The following is a 16,091-nucleotide window of genomic DNA, read 5'->3' as shown; positions in this document are numbered from 1 at the left end:
GTTCTCACAAATTTGCCTTTGAAAGCTTTCTCTCAATTATTCCTTTTATCCTCACTGCTTTTGCCTTGGGTCAGGCCTTACTCTTCTCTCATTTGGACTTTTGGAGTAGCCTTATAACTTTCTCTAGACTTGACCTCTTTCAAGTATCATGCTGCTGCCAGAGTGATCATTCTAATGTTCCACTCTATTTCAGATACTTCAAAAGTCCTCCATCACAGCAAGATCAATTCCAAACATTTAACAGGAACTGCCTTTCACAGACTGGCTTATCCTCCCTCTCCCTTTTCTCTGGCCAGTCCTCTGTGTGCTAGCCATGCTTAATTACCTGCTGCTAGGCTTTTGCATATCTTTCCCACTTTGCTCTATCTAGAAAGTTCTCCATTCCCTATTACCACACCTCCCTCTTTCCCACAAATGCTTTGCTCAAACCCAGAAGACCGCTAATCATCTTTTAAGATTCATATTGAGTATCATTCACCCCGAAGAAACCTTTCCTGACTTTCTCAAATGGAATGGCAGCTACTTCTCTACTTTTGTCACCAGATTTTCCTATGCAAATCATTCTCCAAGCACTTGTAACATGGTTTGTATTTTTAGATTTCATGGCTGTCTCCCTCAACTAATCTTGATGATAAGAACTCCTTACTAGATTTTGTGTTCTCAGCAGAGAGTAAATAAAAAATTCCTGGCATATAGAAGATGCAAAATAAATGTGTTACCACATGGCTAGAGACATAAAGATAGGAATTAAATTAACTTCAAACTCACGTCATAGGAAGATAAAATTTTTTTCATGCATATGGTGGTTGATTTTTTTTAACCTGTGTACCTTGTTTAAAGTGAGAAGTATCTGTGGGTATATATGCATGTGTATCTGCAATGTTCCAACTCAATTCTTGGGTAAGTTAAATAACTCTTATAGACTTCAGTTTCCTTCTCTTGAAATTCCATGAAGTAGAGTTAATTGTAGCATCTGTTTCCTAGAGTTGTCGGAAGGTTAACTTAGTAGATGCTTATAGTGAGGATACTTAGCAAGGTGCCTATATTACTTTCCTATTGCTGCTGTAACAAATTATTACAAACTTGGTAGCTTAAAACAGCACAAATATATTACTTTAGAATTATGGAGGTCAAAAGTCCAAAATAGTTCTCACGAGGCTAAAATTAAGGTGTTGGTATTCCTTCTAGGTGCTCTAGGAGACACCGTTTCCTATCTTTTCCACCTTCTAGAAGCTTCCTGCATTCTTTGGCTTGCAGCTCTTTTCCATCTTCAAACTGAACATTGGCCCATTGAGTCTTTCTCATACTGCATGGCTCTGGCACACACTCTCACTTTCCTCTTCTGCTTATGAGGACCCTGTGAATACCTTGGGCTTACTTGAATAACCCAAGATAAATTTATCATTTCAAATTTCTTAACCTACATCTGCAACATCCTTCTTGCATGTAAGGTAGCATAATCACAGGTTCTGGGACTTAGGATGTGGACACCTCTGGGGCAGCATTATTTTGCCAACCACAGGGCTCAATCCATTCATTGTAGGTGACTGGTAAAGCCTGGCTAATATTATTGAAATTGTAGAAATTTCTTATACATTGTTAAGTAGAGCTGTGTTATAGGGCTGAAACAATTTTGAGCCACATAACCTTGATATAATGTGGTCTTTTATTAATAATTTAGCATAAAAGAGCCACAGTTATTTCACTCCAAAAGTGGGTTAAGTGATTCACTTTTGAAAATTTCCTTAGCCATTTTGTTATGTTAGGATATACTTATAGTAAAAGGAAATTGGAATTGATTTAAAAGTACCTTAGTAGCCCAAAGGAAAATAATTTTACTTTCATTACTATCATTGTGTAGTAATGACTAAAAGTTATTTAGAACTTATTGTGTGTCAAAAACTGTTGCAAGTGTTTATATATGTATTAATCAATTTGATTCTAATGACATGAAGGGAAGTACTATTTTTTTTTCTTATTTTATGAAAGTTGAGAGTTTGCCCAAAGTGCTAGAGATGGGTTATAAACTCAGGTGGTCAGGCTGTAGTACCTATACATCTAACCACAACACTATAACAATAGGAATGTGGAAAAGGATGGAGCAACGCTGGAAGAATGAACACTCTACTTGGGCTAATAACTCAGCATTTTTATAGCTCATCGTGATATAGCTTGAGAATACTTAGTCTTATTCAAATCTAATTTTTGTGCTTAAAAAAAACCCTCATAATAGACAAACAACTGTGAGTTGAGAGTTGGTCGGTTTCCAGAGATGCTTGAAAACAAATTGTCTAGTGAGTTCAGGCTTTTAAGGACAGGTCCTTTAGGCTTGTTCTCTCTATCTTTCTCTATTAGTCTATCTGTCTGTCTCTCCCAAAAATATACTTTATGGACATTAGCTATAGCAATTTCATGTATCATGTATTCCTTCTCTCTATTTCGCAAGCCTGCTTTGTATATAGAGTTTAAGAGCAAGGAAGCTGCTTTTGTTAAAGTTGTTTAAGTCAGTGTTTTTGTTAAGAAAGTAGATGTTTAAAGGACTTCTTTGAGTAAAGAGATGTTATTAACACATTCATCACTGTGGTTAGATGAAAAAGATAAAGCAAGATTAATAAGGCTAATTATTACAAACAAAATGTTAAGAATAACTGTTGGATATTTTATACAATAAGAATCTCCATTTAAGTGATTACTCAGGGATGTAACTAGGAGGAATTGGCATTGCTAAAAGTAAGACAGAGCTGGGTCCTGACTCACAGGGTTAGCATGATAAATAAATCAACTTTAAGGGCCTTACATATTCATTAGAGCCACATTGGTGGAGACATGTTATGTGAAATATCTCTTTATGCCAAAACAAGTAAAGAAGGAAACAACTAACAAATGAGTAAAAACTAAATTCTATATAATTGATTAGTAAAATTTTCTGTATGAATGAAATGCATATTATATAGTAGTCAAGTCTATCACAAGATACAGGATAAATTCTAAATCATTTTGAAAATAAAAACAATTAAATGAAGTCTTTCATTTCACCTACTGCATTTGATATTTACTCAGAATCACACAGACAGTTTGGAGAGTGTGTTACCTGCACCACATGGTCATGATTTAGCTTTAATGCTCTAATGTTTTATATAGAATCCCCTCGCAGATGAAACTGTTGACCTTAGTTGGCTAGAAAACAGCTGCTTTTCTATTTTGATTTGTAGTTAATGTTTTCCAAGTGTCAAACACATGTAGAGAAATTTTTTCCATAGACTGATATTAAACATTTTATTTATATTTTTTATTTTTAATGGTCCATGGACTGTTTGAAAAAGTGAGAACCAATTAGAGCATTTGCTGTAAATGTTTTTAGAAAAAAATCTCCCTTGAGTATTTCTATAATGGATCAATATCACATTCATTTATTTTAGTAGCATACTCAGCTACATTGCTATGTTCTGGAAACAGTCTGTTGTCTATTTTGGCTGAGTTAAAAATATGTATCTCTTTCAAAATTTTCAAAGGTTTCTGCCTAACGTCAAAGCTAGATGATTCCCAAAAGTCAGATTTGACTCTTTATTTTGTCAATGAATGAATACTTTGAGAAAGTGACTGTTGATAATCTTAAATGTCTATTTCTTATAAGTATATTTTATAACTTCTGGTTAAAGATGAAGATAATTTAGTTTCTTTTAGTTTTGCTGAAATTAGAACTTCACTTTTTTTTTTATTGGTTTCTATAAGTACTGATGCATAAATGAGCCTTATTATTTTTATTTTTCTGTTATACATAGTTCACTGAAATATAGTGCAAAATGTGAAGAAATATAAGCTTGTATAAGGAAGGACTATTGTGTCCTTTGGTGGTAGATATAGAGATATGACAGCATGGGACCTGGATGCTGAATAACATAAAGTAGTGGGTGAAATTGAGAAACAGAAAGCAGAAAAGAAACACTGTAAGATTTACCTTACTTTATTTATTTGTGGTGAATCTCAGAGGAGGTGAAATTGCCCTAAATTCTTGGAGCACCGAGAACCTAGATGGGAGACCACTTTATGAACTTTAAGCTCTTGAGAAAGCAATCATTTTTTTCACAGCATTATGTGATTTGCTATAGAAGAGAAGCTCTACTGGTTTGTCCCAAAGAAGTGGGTAATGGTGTTAGCTAGACATCATCTTTCTCTTTGTGCCTGGATAGGATGAGACGTGGTGAAGCAGCTCTAGAGTTTTCCTAATATTTTAAAAAATAAATGCTTCTAGTAATGTTTTAAAGTATATATTTTTATTTTTATTTTTGTCTTTCAGGAACATTAAAAAAAGCCCATTTTAAATCAAATGGGAGTGAACCTATGGCCACTGATGGTAAAAACCGTACGCCTGATATTATTCTTAGAAATATGATTTATAATGAGAGCGAGGTGACATCTGCTACACATCCTGACCAATACATGTCAGCCTGGACCAAGAATATTTCACTCTCAAGGGACCAAAATCACAAGAACACAAGTAAGTCTGAAAGTGCTGAAGGTGCGTGTCCTTTAATGTCTGTGGAACCCATAGGTAGATTTTTAAGTGTGGCAACGGATGCTCTTAATTCACAGTCACTTACTGGTCACACAGGCAAAGCTCCTCTCACTTATCTGGCCTAGTGGGATGCCCTATTCTAAACATAAAATGCCATCAGCCCAGCCATCCAGACAGGGACATAAGTAATGAAAATCTATTAGTGTTATTCAACATTTCTGAGGCATAAAATGTATGCTGTTTGCTTTAATATAATGGCATTGATTTTGTGGTGGTTCACCTCTGAAAATTTGTGCTTCTGTTTTGACGTTTTAAGTTACTTAATTTGAGGTGGTTAAATTAATAAGTAAGTTACGTTACTTATTTTGTTATTGGTACCTTGTAGGAGGGATCCTAACTCTATAATAGAATGCCAGGTGATTTAATAGGAGCTATTTTCCATTTTGCTTTTGATGTGTCCATGTGTTCTTTTTTCCTTCCTCTTTTATTGGCTATGCAACTTATTTTGTATGTTGGTGACTAACAAATAATCACAGCTTAAGGAAAATGGCATGGGCAAAACTCTTTTTTGAGGACAAATGGAGAGATTTGTCAGTTATTCCGGTAAAAGAGCTGGGAGAGAAAGAGAAGACAGAAAGTGTGGAAATGGGGTCAGTTATATGGTGGCAGATGATATTCTTTGGAATGTGACTCTATTCCTCAATACCCCTCAGATTTTTTAGTGAAGTTACTAAGCTTCTAGAGTGTTGATGGGAGTGGATTTGTGTGGAAAGTGCCAAAGAGCTTGGGCTCTGATCCAGCCAGTACTGATAAAACATAATCAGACCAACGTCACTGTAAGAACTTTCTGTGCAGTTGTCTTGATTATTATTTTCTACTTCCTAAAACAAAGTTATGTGATTGAAACTTCTACAAAGCCCAACCATCCATGATCATTTTCTAGTTTATTCCTCCCTCTTTCACGAAAACCCACAAAGGGAAATCAGAACTGAGGTCTAGGAAGGAGTATTCATTTTCATTCCGAGCCAGGAAGGGAAGGATTAAGCTGACTCTTAGCAATCATGGTATATGTTTGCCAGTGTCTGAAAAAAAAGCGGGATTATTCTATTTCTCTAGGTCCAAAGAGACAGACTGTTTGGACTCCACTGTTTCACACAGCATCTATAGGTATTAACTGTTTCTTATGCTTGTTGTTCACCAGTGATTCATACGGATTTGTGCTTATTACCTGACAGTAATGCTGAATTATGCCAAGTAAAATTTATTTTCCTCATGAGTTTAATTTCAAGGTTTTTAATATTTTGATCATGTCTTAAGCACTCCATTAATAGGACAATATTTTCCCATCAGAAGTGCAAAAGTAATTTAAGCAAAAACTCAGTCCAGTTAATGTGGTTGCAATTATGGCCATTGTTATTTTATTTTACTAAGTGAATTTGTTTCTATTTTGAAAGTTTCATTATTTGCTAAGATTCAAGTAGAGGTGACAAACACGTATCCTGTATCCTGAAAAGTAAAGAAACATATGGTACTCGTTGCTCAGTTTGGAAGTTTGATGGAGGTCTGTTTGACTCATTTTCTCTTTCTATGGCTGGAACATTGCTTGAGAATATGAACGTAATTTGACATGTAAAGGAAATCCTAGCGAAATTAAAATAATTAAATAAAGGCTGAAACCTTCGAATATGTGTCATTCTGTGTTGTTAATGTACTTGACAGCATAGAGCTTTACTGTCTGACCACACAGACCCCCACCAGACTGTCTATATTAACTAGAATTGTTTATTACAAAGGATTCAATTGTTTTTCATACATTTTAATAATATTGCTAGCCTGTGATTATAGAGCTTTTGGTGGTTTTCAGGGCATGTTTGAATATATTCTGTGTGATTCTTACAATTAACTGATGAGGTAATATACACCATTTTCCAAGGTATGAAATTAAGGCTTAGGGAAATTAAGTTGTCATATTCAATATCACTTGTCTAGTAGTTGGTGGACATGAAATTGGGATCCTGATCTTGAGGCTCCTAAACCAGTGCTCTTTCTAGCATTTCATGCTTCCTCATTTAATTTTATTTGCAGTAACAGAGCATTACTGAGCAAATTTTAAACTCTAGAAGAATAGTAGTCTGTTTTCTTTACTGCAGTATATTCCATGATCAATAAAATAATTGTCAAATGAATAAATAAATGAAGTATAATCATTTCAAATTTCAGTAATCTGATTTATCATTTTTTTAGTTATGTCTAACCATACTTCTTCACTTGATATGTATTTAAACAATTCTATTTAAAGTATCATATAATGCCTTATATTTGTACTAACACCTAGCATAGAATTTGCTTTATTTTTAAAGTATTCTCTAATAAAAGTGTCATTTTAAATTCCAGGCATATGTAAAAGCTATTTAAGTCTACTTCAGTTCAAAAATACAGTAGCCAGACATTCTATCCTACCCAAATATCCTGGGTAGGAAATCAAGGAGAGAACTCCTGGCAAAGGTACCAGGAAATAGTCTTTCCTTAAGACATTTTCTCCTGGGGATCCTTAATATCATGACAAAGCATAGAATATAGTAATTTGTAAAGTTTTAACCAGAACCCACCCCACCCCCCCTTTTTTCTCTGTGTAGCAGAATTAGGTTTTACACATGTGAAATAGGCTTTATGTGACATCTGTTACTTCTGGAGTTTCATTAGTTTCATTTTGAAAACCCATGGTACTATGGAAAGGAAAAAGGTCTGAGTTAGCTTTCATGCTATATTTCAGCAAGGGATTTTTCTGCATTTGTATTTTTGTTTTCACTTTTTCTCCTTATATATTTTATAAATATTAAACATACATATTTTTATGTTTTTTTAAGGAAAGAGATTGAATTGCTGATTAACCAGCCAAGAGCTTTTGGGTTAAAAATAATATGGTACACCATACAATAACCTAGGAACTCTGATCAGGAATTAAAGTGATGAGAGAGTGGGTTAATGCACTGAAAACTTGAAATGTTCTGTTCTCTCAATATGCTCTTTGGTAACCAGCTTCTAAATCTTCTCTATCATATAAAAACACATCATACCTCTCATTCACTTAAAAGTATTTTTTTTTAGATAAAGTCAGCACACTATAAAATTCATGCTTTTAATATGTACAATTCAGTATTTTAAAAATATATTCACAGAGTGGTACAACCGTCACCACTATCTAATTTTAGAACATTTTCATCAGTGCAGAAAGAAATGCTGGATCCATTACTCCTCATTTTCTTATTCTCTCAGCCTGTGTCCAAAACTAATCCACTTTCTGTCTCTATGGATTTGCCCATTCTGAACATTCCACGTAAAGGGCATCATACAATAAATATGTGGATTTTGTGACTGGCCTCTCATATCTTGGATATGGGCACAGCCCTGCACATGTACTTGGCCTTGTAAGATCCCAAGACATAGATGTTAGAACTTTTCAAAGGCCCCTTTGGACATCTCATTCTCCAGTTTTTTCTTTTAAGGTTTTTGTAGGCCTCTTATTACCAACAGGTGTTCTTTCTTCTGCTAGTTGTGATATTAAGCAATTGTCACAGATTGTGCTCAACAAGCACCCTGGGGATAGAGATGTTCGAATAGAGAAAGCTCTGAATCAGGTCAAGTAAGACTAGCCCTGGCAATGGATCCTTACCAAGGGCCTTCCGGATAGGTTAAATGGTGACAATCCTGTGGGGATGGCTTTTGTTGGAGCTTCGAACTTGTTTTTCTTTCTCCATTGTCTCCTAGATTGCTAGTTTTCATAGTTACCATGGTTGCAAAGCCACTGGTTTTTAAGGCTACCATCAAGCAGAGAATAAAGGGAATAGGGCAAGTTAAAATGTACAGAACTCATGGTTCGTACTATAATTCACATATTTTTCTTGATAAAAATGTTTCCTTAATTGATGCAAGCTTTTGGTTAAATCCCAAAGTTCTGAAAATTTTGATTTTGATAATTTTTTGCAGTGCTTTTACTGCTTTCATGGAGGAACAGATTCTGAAAGCCATTCTGAAAGTGCTTATTACCCTTCAATAAATTTTACCTTTCTTTTCTTTCATTTCCTCCAACATTAGGAATTGATTTTTCTTCTTTTTACAAGGCATAAATATGACTATCTTATCCATATTAATTTTAAATGGAGATCTTTTCCCCCACTTTTTTGTGTGTAAATCATTTTATTCCTTCTCCTTCTTTTTGCATCATATTACTTTATCCTTAACCTACAGTTACTCATATTAACAATGTAGTGTGTATGATTTTTGGTTTTCTCCATGTTCATACAATTATATATGAACATACACATGCACACATACATGCAAAATAGCATACATATAGAGGCGATTTTGTCATTGCTTTTTTTTTTAAAAACTGGGATCACATTATTACAGATATTTTTCCATATAATATTTTTCTCATTCAAGAATACATTATGACTATCTCTAATTCATTGTTACAATGACTGAATAGTATTCAATGTTGTCATTATACCATAGTTTATTTCAGCCATTCTTCCAATAATGGACGTTCACCTTATATTTAGTTTTTCTGGTTTTTTTTTTTCTCAGTGAACTGCACAGTCTGTCTTCAGAAGACAAAATGACTTGGATCACGGCAGTGAAGCTGTCTAAATAGCAGTGATTTGTTAATACTGATAACTCTGTACCAAAATGCTTTAAACACATCCCCCAAATTTGCTAAGCAAAGAAAGCTTATGCATCAATACAAAACCCTAAAGTTATTCTTTCTTACTAATTTTGGGTTTCTAGCATGATATTTCTTTAGCTTGAAAGTGAGCTCTGCAAGAATATAAAGCTAAGAGGATCAGAGCAAGTGTTGAAGTTTTATCTGGATTACGATTTGTCAGGCAACTATTAAAGGGGGGTTTTGGGGAGAGGGAGTCTAATTAGATATCTGAAACCAGGGCAAGGCTCCTTCCCTTTTTCCCTAATATTTTCTAATCCTATCAAAAATGAAACTCTAAATGTTTTCCTTATATTCTTCAAAAGTTAGTTTTACTGCCTTCAGAGTCATGTACCCACCTCTGTAAATTCCTGACTGTAGGTTATTATGCAGTTTGGAATGGGAGTCTATGCTTATATGTGTAGATGTGGATGGGTGAATGACTTCGATGTACCTGAGAATTGTGTACTTATCATTCCTCTGTTATGTTGTTGGACAGTATTTCTCCATCTGGGGTCCTAGGAACCTCAGATATATTCTGGGGGATTTAAGAATTATCTATAATTTTTTTCCAAATGTATGCTTTTATTTCACTGATAATAAATAATTTATGTAAGCCTACTCTCAATAATCTGGATAATCTTGTTATATAACAAGTACTTATACAGGTTTTTATGCCTATATTTGAATTTCTACTTATGATTAAGTTGCTGCTAAGCTATACTGCTTAGACTATTAAAATTATTGAAGAAGATAATTTAACCGATAAAAACTTTATTTAACATTTTATGAAGTGCACCGTTTCCTTTAGGAGAACTACATAATGGGGCAAAAGACAGGTAGCTTTTGTAGAATAAAGAACAGAGAACAAGGAAGACATAAATAGAAAATTCTGATTACCTGGGGCCATGTAGTCAACCTTGTTTGGTGTAAGAAGGAACAAGGAAATAAGTATAGAGCCCAGAGTTGGTCTGACATTTGGAGGCTGGCTGGCTGGATGTACTGCGTTTCTGGTCAAGCAGAACATTTGCAGGAGCATGACAGTTGTTGAAGTTTTGGCTTGCTGACCTGCCATCCCAGGCAGGAGTGCTCCTCTTGGGCCTACAAAATCATTTCAATAGACATTTGTCAGCCATCATATAAGGAACAGAGGCAGATTTGACATACTTTCTTCCCAATCACAGAACAAAGTATGTACTGGCATGTTGTACAAAGATCATCTTTGAGGCAGTTCAAATAGAGAAAAATGGTGACACGCTCAGCTGGGATATGTGATAGTATAAGCTCCTCAAATACAGAAGAGCTTGTGCCTCAGGAGTAGGCACTGTATACATGGTATTTAAGAGAACAATGTTAATATTAATTCATTAATATAACTCATTTAAATTTTATTAGTTTAAGTTTGTTTCTATTTAATTTTTATATATTAATTTTACAGTTATGTTAAACCTATAGGCATAAGGGAGTTTATATACAATTTTATGTATATCTGTATAGCTTTCTGTGAAAAAACCTGTCCTATTCTTCAGCTTGCAAAATATTATTTTAGGGTATCTGAGTTCTAGTTGTTTGTGTCACATTTCCAGAAAAAAGCAGCAATACTATATAGCAAAATTTCTTAACTTTTATTTTTCCAAGGACTCCTTTGGCAATCTGGTAAAGCCCATAGGTGCCTTCTCAGGACAATGTTTTAGTGCTTAAAATAAATAACACAGAATCACAAAGGAAGATAATTTTATTAAAATGAAGTTATCAAAATATTAGAAATATAAATTCATGATATAGTAATACATGATATAGAAATAATAATGTCTAGCAGTAGGTCGATAACTATAATTTTATAAGAAATGAGCATAAATAATATTTTGAAATGTTTGCAATAACCTCATGTTGATATGAATATAGCTATGATTTCTAATTTGCTTTTCTATGTTTGTTGCTTACTTTGATAATTTAAGTGTGCTAAATTTCAGTTGGAGGTTAGTAGAAATAAAGATGCTATTCTTTCTCATCTAGGTTATTCGCAGACAACAATTCTACCTATGGGTCTGTTGGGGTCTTTGTATTATGATTCAGGACACATAATCTAGAAGAAAAGAGTTTTTTGGTACATAGGAGAGTCTGAGGCCTAAGGGAGGCTGAGAGTCTAAGTTGCTTCTTTAAGAATTTGCTGCTCCAAAATCTATTTTAGCCATGATCCTGGATGCCATCCTGTGTGTGCTCTGCTGGACACCAGTGTTAGACCCCAATGTTCAAGTCCAACTGACTTGCCTCTCCTATATAGTAAATCACATTCTACATACTTATAGAACAGTTATGAGATTCAGACATGGGCTTCTGGTTAACATCAACATTTAAGCAAGAACAAGTGAAGCTCTTAAATAATTGTTGCATGCTTGAGAGGTTAGCGTGGTCACATTCTAATAAAGACCTGTACAATTCTTGGGAGAGAGAAAGGAAATTCTAATGTAGGAATGGGCTCTCTTTTTTACTTCCTTCTCTCCACTCTCTTTCTCTCCTCCTCATTCAATCTTTAGGTGACTCTGTCCCTAAGATGTATTCTTGAGTTCCAATCCGAGATAGCAAACTCAATCATTTGCAGAGCTAGGCTATCAAAAGGGTTAATAGAACAGTGTCTGGTTCACTTTTCTTTGGCTACAATCCCATTCCCCCGTCTCAGATTTCTGGGCAAGACTTCCTGACCCTCTCTTCAAAATGAATCCTGCAATATCCCCCCACAGGTGACATGTGCCCCCAAAGGTAATGTGCCTATAACACATTAATACAGCAAATGAGAGTCAAAGTTAAATAATCATGTCCAAAAAGGCTTTTGGCTCAAACTTTTCCTCTCCAGATTTATTATCACAGTTTCCTCTTTGGAAAGAACAGCCCTATATCCTTGATCTATGTACAGAAAAACAAAACAAAACAAAACAGTAGCATGCTGATAACAGCACTGCGATAATAATTCTGATAAAATTCAAGAACAAAAATGATCTTTTAAGAGCCAAAATCATAGATAAAAGTTAAAAAAAGAAACCGTAATTTACTTTATTCTCTTGTTCTGAAAGAAAATTGGCACTGTGTATATTCTTTTGCTTGAATCATTCAACTTGCTGACTGTCTCAGGGTTTTGGTCTTTGTATAATTTTGTGTTGAGAGCAAAAAACTCATCGGTAGGAATCTGTTTGCTGCTACTTGTGCCTTTGGAGAATATGCCTTTTCACTTACTTGTAGTTGAAAGAAATATGGTAATAAGTTTTCTGAGCCAAAAGCTTTGCATCAATTCATATTCGATGCAAACCATTTCTTGTCTTTTTAATGTTAACATATTTTATTCTTCTATTTTACTGGTCTGCATTATTAACTTAATATTTGCATGTGGTGTTTGAATTGATGACTTGCAGTACTTTTTAATAATTATATGAATTGTTATAAACTCATTATGATGTCTATGTACCCTTTTTAATCCAATTATACTGTTTCGTTCTTACATTTAAAAACTTATTTATAATATAACTGTGTTGGATAGTTATAGATAAGTTAGATAAATTGAACAGAGCCTTTGGTTTTCAATTTTATGGGAAGGCCAACCTTGCTTTTATAGGTATTATTGAGAATTTTATCATCTCAGGAAGTAGGAGGTCTAGAATTCTACAATTTTCTCCTTGTAATTAGTTTCCAATTCTTCCATCATTTATTAAGTAATCAAGCTCAGAGAGTCTGTTTTTGTTTGGGTTATATGTTCATGAATGTGCACTGGATAAAGACCTTAGGGTCTGCATTTCAGGAGACTGATTTATGATGACCCCAATGGCTGTTAAGCCACAGTGACAATGTTACCATATTATGTGTCCTTTAAAGTCAACAAAATGTTTTAAAAATAAACAATATAGGAGGGTTGCCATGGGAAAAAAATAAAGACCTTAAATCAGAACTCTTTGCTTGTTCTAGAGTTTGGGGATTGGGCGAATGGCCATGTTATAGCCAATCATTAGAGGCAGTGAAGCAGGGTATTTGTGGGAACATATCAAGTACCATCAGTGTTCAAGTAGGGACCCATTAACCCTTCCTTCTTTCCTGTTTCTCCCTTTGTAATGGACAAGTCTATTCTCTTCCAGTCCCACCATTGTATTTTGGAATAACATAACGTCTATTTTCACAAGTTCACAGCTGGAGAGGAATTTTGCTTCTGGAGAAATTGTACCTTGAGTCTCTTACTCATATCTGATTTAGATGATATTTAGATGGGACTTTGGACTTTAGACTTTAAACTTCAGTTGATACTGAAATGAGTTAAATCTTTTAGGGCTGTTAGAATAGGCTGAATGTATTTTGCATGTGATAAGGATGTGGATTTTGCGGGCCAGCAGTGGAATGTTTTAGATTGAATATTTTCAACTCACAGTTGCATTTCTGGAATCTTGATATTTCCTTTTCTTTATAGAGTTCAACTGTTTAAGTAAAAGAAGTTTGTTTTATTTTACACAGTATTTCTGGACATTTACAATAAATAGGCTTTCAGATTATTTAGTCCAGGATATTTCAGAATCTTTTCTTTAAAAGGTTATTTTGGAGCAGAATGGCATTATAAAAACAATGCGATCTGGGACCAGGTGGAGCTATCTTCCCCAGTGACTTGCATACCAGTGAGTGGCAGATTGGATGATACTTTCAGGTGACATTAGCCCTACGATATTCTGCTAATAAAGAGCACTCTTGTAACCTAAAAAAACTTAACATGACTTCTAAAGATCTACTTCACTTTGGAAGATATGGCTACATTTCAATATAACAAAGTACTATTTTTAACTGGTAAAATTCCTCTAACACTTTCTTACTTATAAGTAAAACACATTGAAATGAGACATCAAAAATAACACAATAACAATTTGAAAGTTTAACTTGTTAAAACAATTATATGTACTACCATAAGTACAGTTGAGATTAGTCAAATAATTCAATCAGTTGAAATATTTTTAAAAATTAGGAAAAATAAATGACATAACTTTCTACAAAGAAAAAAATAAAAAATTATTTCACACAGATAATTTTAATCACATACAGAAGTAGAGAGAATAGTACAGGGAATGCTAATGTGCCCTCTCTCAGTTTATCAACATTTTGTCAGTTTTCTCAGGATCTTTTTTAAAGCATTTTTTTCCCCAGTGCTTCTTATATTAGAGTTTTAACTTGCTCTCATAATTGAGAGTTGGGCTGCTCTCTGTATTGTTTGTACAGAGGAATTTTGATATTAGTTGGTTTTTAATTAAAATATCCTACTTCATTAGTTTTAAGAAATCACCTGGAGAAAGCAAAGGCTTTACAGAGCAATATGTTAAATCTTCTATTAAATATTTAATTAATTCATCATCATTAAAATACATATTCCAAAAAATTCCAATTACAGGAAAAATTACAGTATCCCTAGAAACAAAATTGATTTGATATTCCTCTCTTGGATTTTTTGTGTTGGGTATTCCATGCCTTCCCCGGTATCCTTTAGATATCCACCTTTCTAGGTTAACATTGTATCTGCCCCATTTGAGCATGGGGCAGTCCCACTAATTTCAACTCTGATTCTTTGCTATTCCAATTCATTCATTTCTCTGTTTAAACTTTCCACGGTTTTTTTTTTTTTTAGCTTTATTATTGCGGAGACCTCTGTTCCAGTTATTTCCATCTCCATCCTAACATGAAAATGTCAGGGAATGGAGAAATTTCAGAATTTCCATTTTTCAAGGCTAGGTTTCACAGGGTTTTTTTTTTTTTTTTTTTTTTCGCCATTTGACAAGTGAATTGACATTATCTAATATCGTTGGTAACAAGTGGGAGACAAGAATTCCAAAATTTCCTGTCGATATCTTCTTGATAAAGAAGAAACACTTTTCTTAATGCCTAACAAATGTATTCAGTTACAGTTTGACTGAATTCCTCTAATCTATCCATGGTAGAAGTATACTATAGCCATTAATATTTCTTGAGAAACTCCCTATGTATCAAGGACTCAAAATAACCGACTTATAATGGATTGGCCTTACTATGTACACTGTAATTCAGAAGCAGGTAAAAGGCAGCAAACATTTTAGCACAATAGTTGCCACACTGGCATCAGAATATATTTTCTTTCTTGGCTAAACTTGGGAAAAACGTGGCTACTTGCAAGAGCAGGGCACAGGCTCCTCACTGGTCCTGAGTGTGGACAGTTTCCTTGGAGAAATGTGTGACTCTCCAAGCTGGAATCGAAATGCAGTATGCAGACACATCTGGTTTCACAGAAAGGAACACTTCTTTTATGCAATGTATGAATGAGTGGACAAAGCCAGGGATGCTTGCTTTGATTATCTCTGCCTCTGACATTTTAAAGTCATATAAACAGGCAGAAATCCTCTGACTGAACTGGAGTCCCCAATAGCTTTTAAACTGATCACCTTTAGTTCTTACCTAATGTTATGTTGAAATCCTGGGACTGCTGCTCAAATATTCTTGTGTGGAGAGTTACAGAGGTCCTGGAGGGAGGGCTCCTTCTCTAAGCATTGGCAGGCTTCATAAGCATGTCGACCTGTGTTGTTGCATGGGGCCCTGAGCATAGGACTCCACACTTTGTTCAATGCTCCACTGTCAACTTGTTCAACTTATTAACAGTAATATAAATAAATATAAATGTGATGAATGATATGATATAAATAAATAAAATAATATAAAATAACTTTGAGCAATGGGCCCCCCATTTTTATAGTACCCTAGCTGCCCCAAATTATGTAGCCCATTCTGCTCCTGGGTTTTACTGTGATTGGACCAACTTCAGTGTTGTATCTGCCCTTAAACTAAACACAGTGCCAAGCAAAGCCATGAGCTGACTCATTGGCCATT

The 16,091-nt window shown here is 34.5% G+C and overlaps 1 protein-coding gene across 3 annotated transcripts in view; it reads left to right on the top strand.

Moving 5' to 3' along the window:
- CORIN (corin, serine peptidase) overlaps nt 1-16,091 on the top strand; it is a 207,960-nt gene that overhangs the window by 51,064 nt on the left and 140,805 nt on the right. The window contains exon 3 of one of the 3 annotated variants that reach the window (XM_006922478.2): nt 4,298-4,498. The exons of the other annotated variants lie outside the window; for them this stretch is intronic. Within the exon in view, the coding sequence (XP_006922540.1) occupies nt 4,298-4,498 (201 nt within the window). The remainder of the gene's footprint in view (nt 1-4,297; nt 4,499-16,091) is intronic. 3 annotated transcript variants of the gene reach the window in all.

The sequence above is a fragment of the Pteropus alecto genome, unplaced genomic scaffold (assembly GCF_000325575.1).
Source record: "Pteropus alecto unplaced genomic scaffold, ASM32557v1 scaffold57, whole genome shotgun sequence".
In the NCBI taxonomy this organism is placed as follows: domain Eukaryota; kingdom Metazoa; phylum Chordata; class Mammalia; order Chiroptera; family Pteropodidae; genus Pteropus; species Pteropus alecto.
This window is presented reverse-complemented; position numbering and strand designations above follow the sequence as displayed.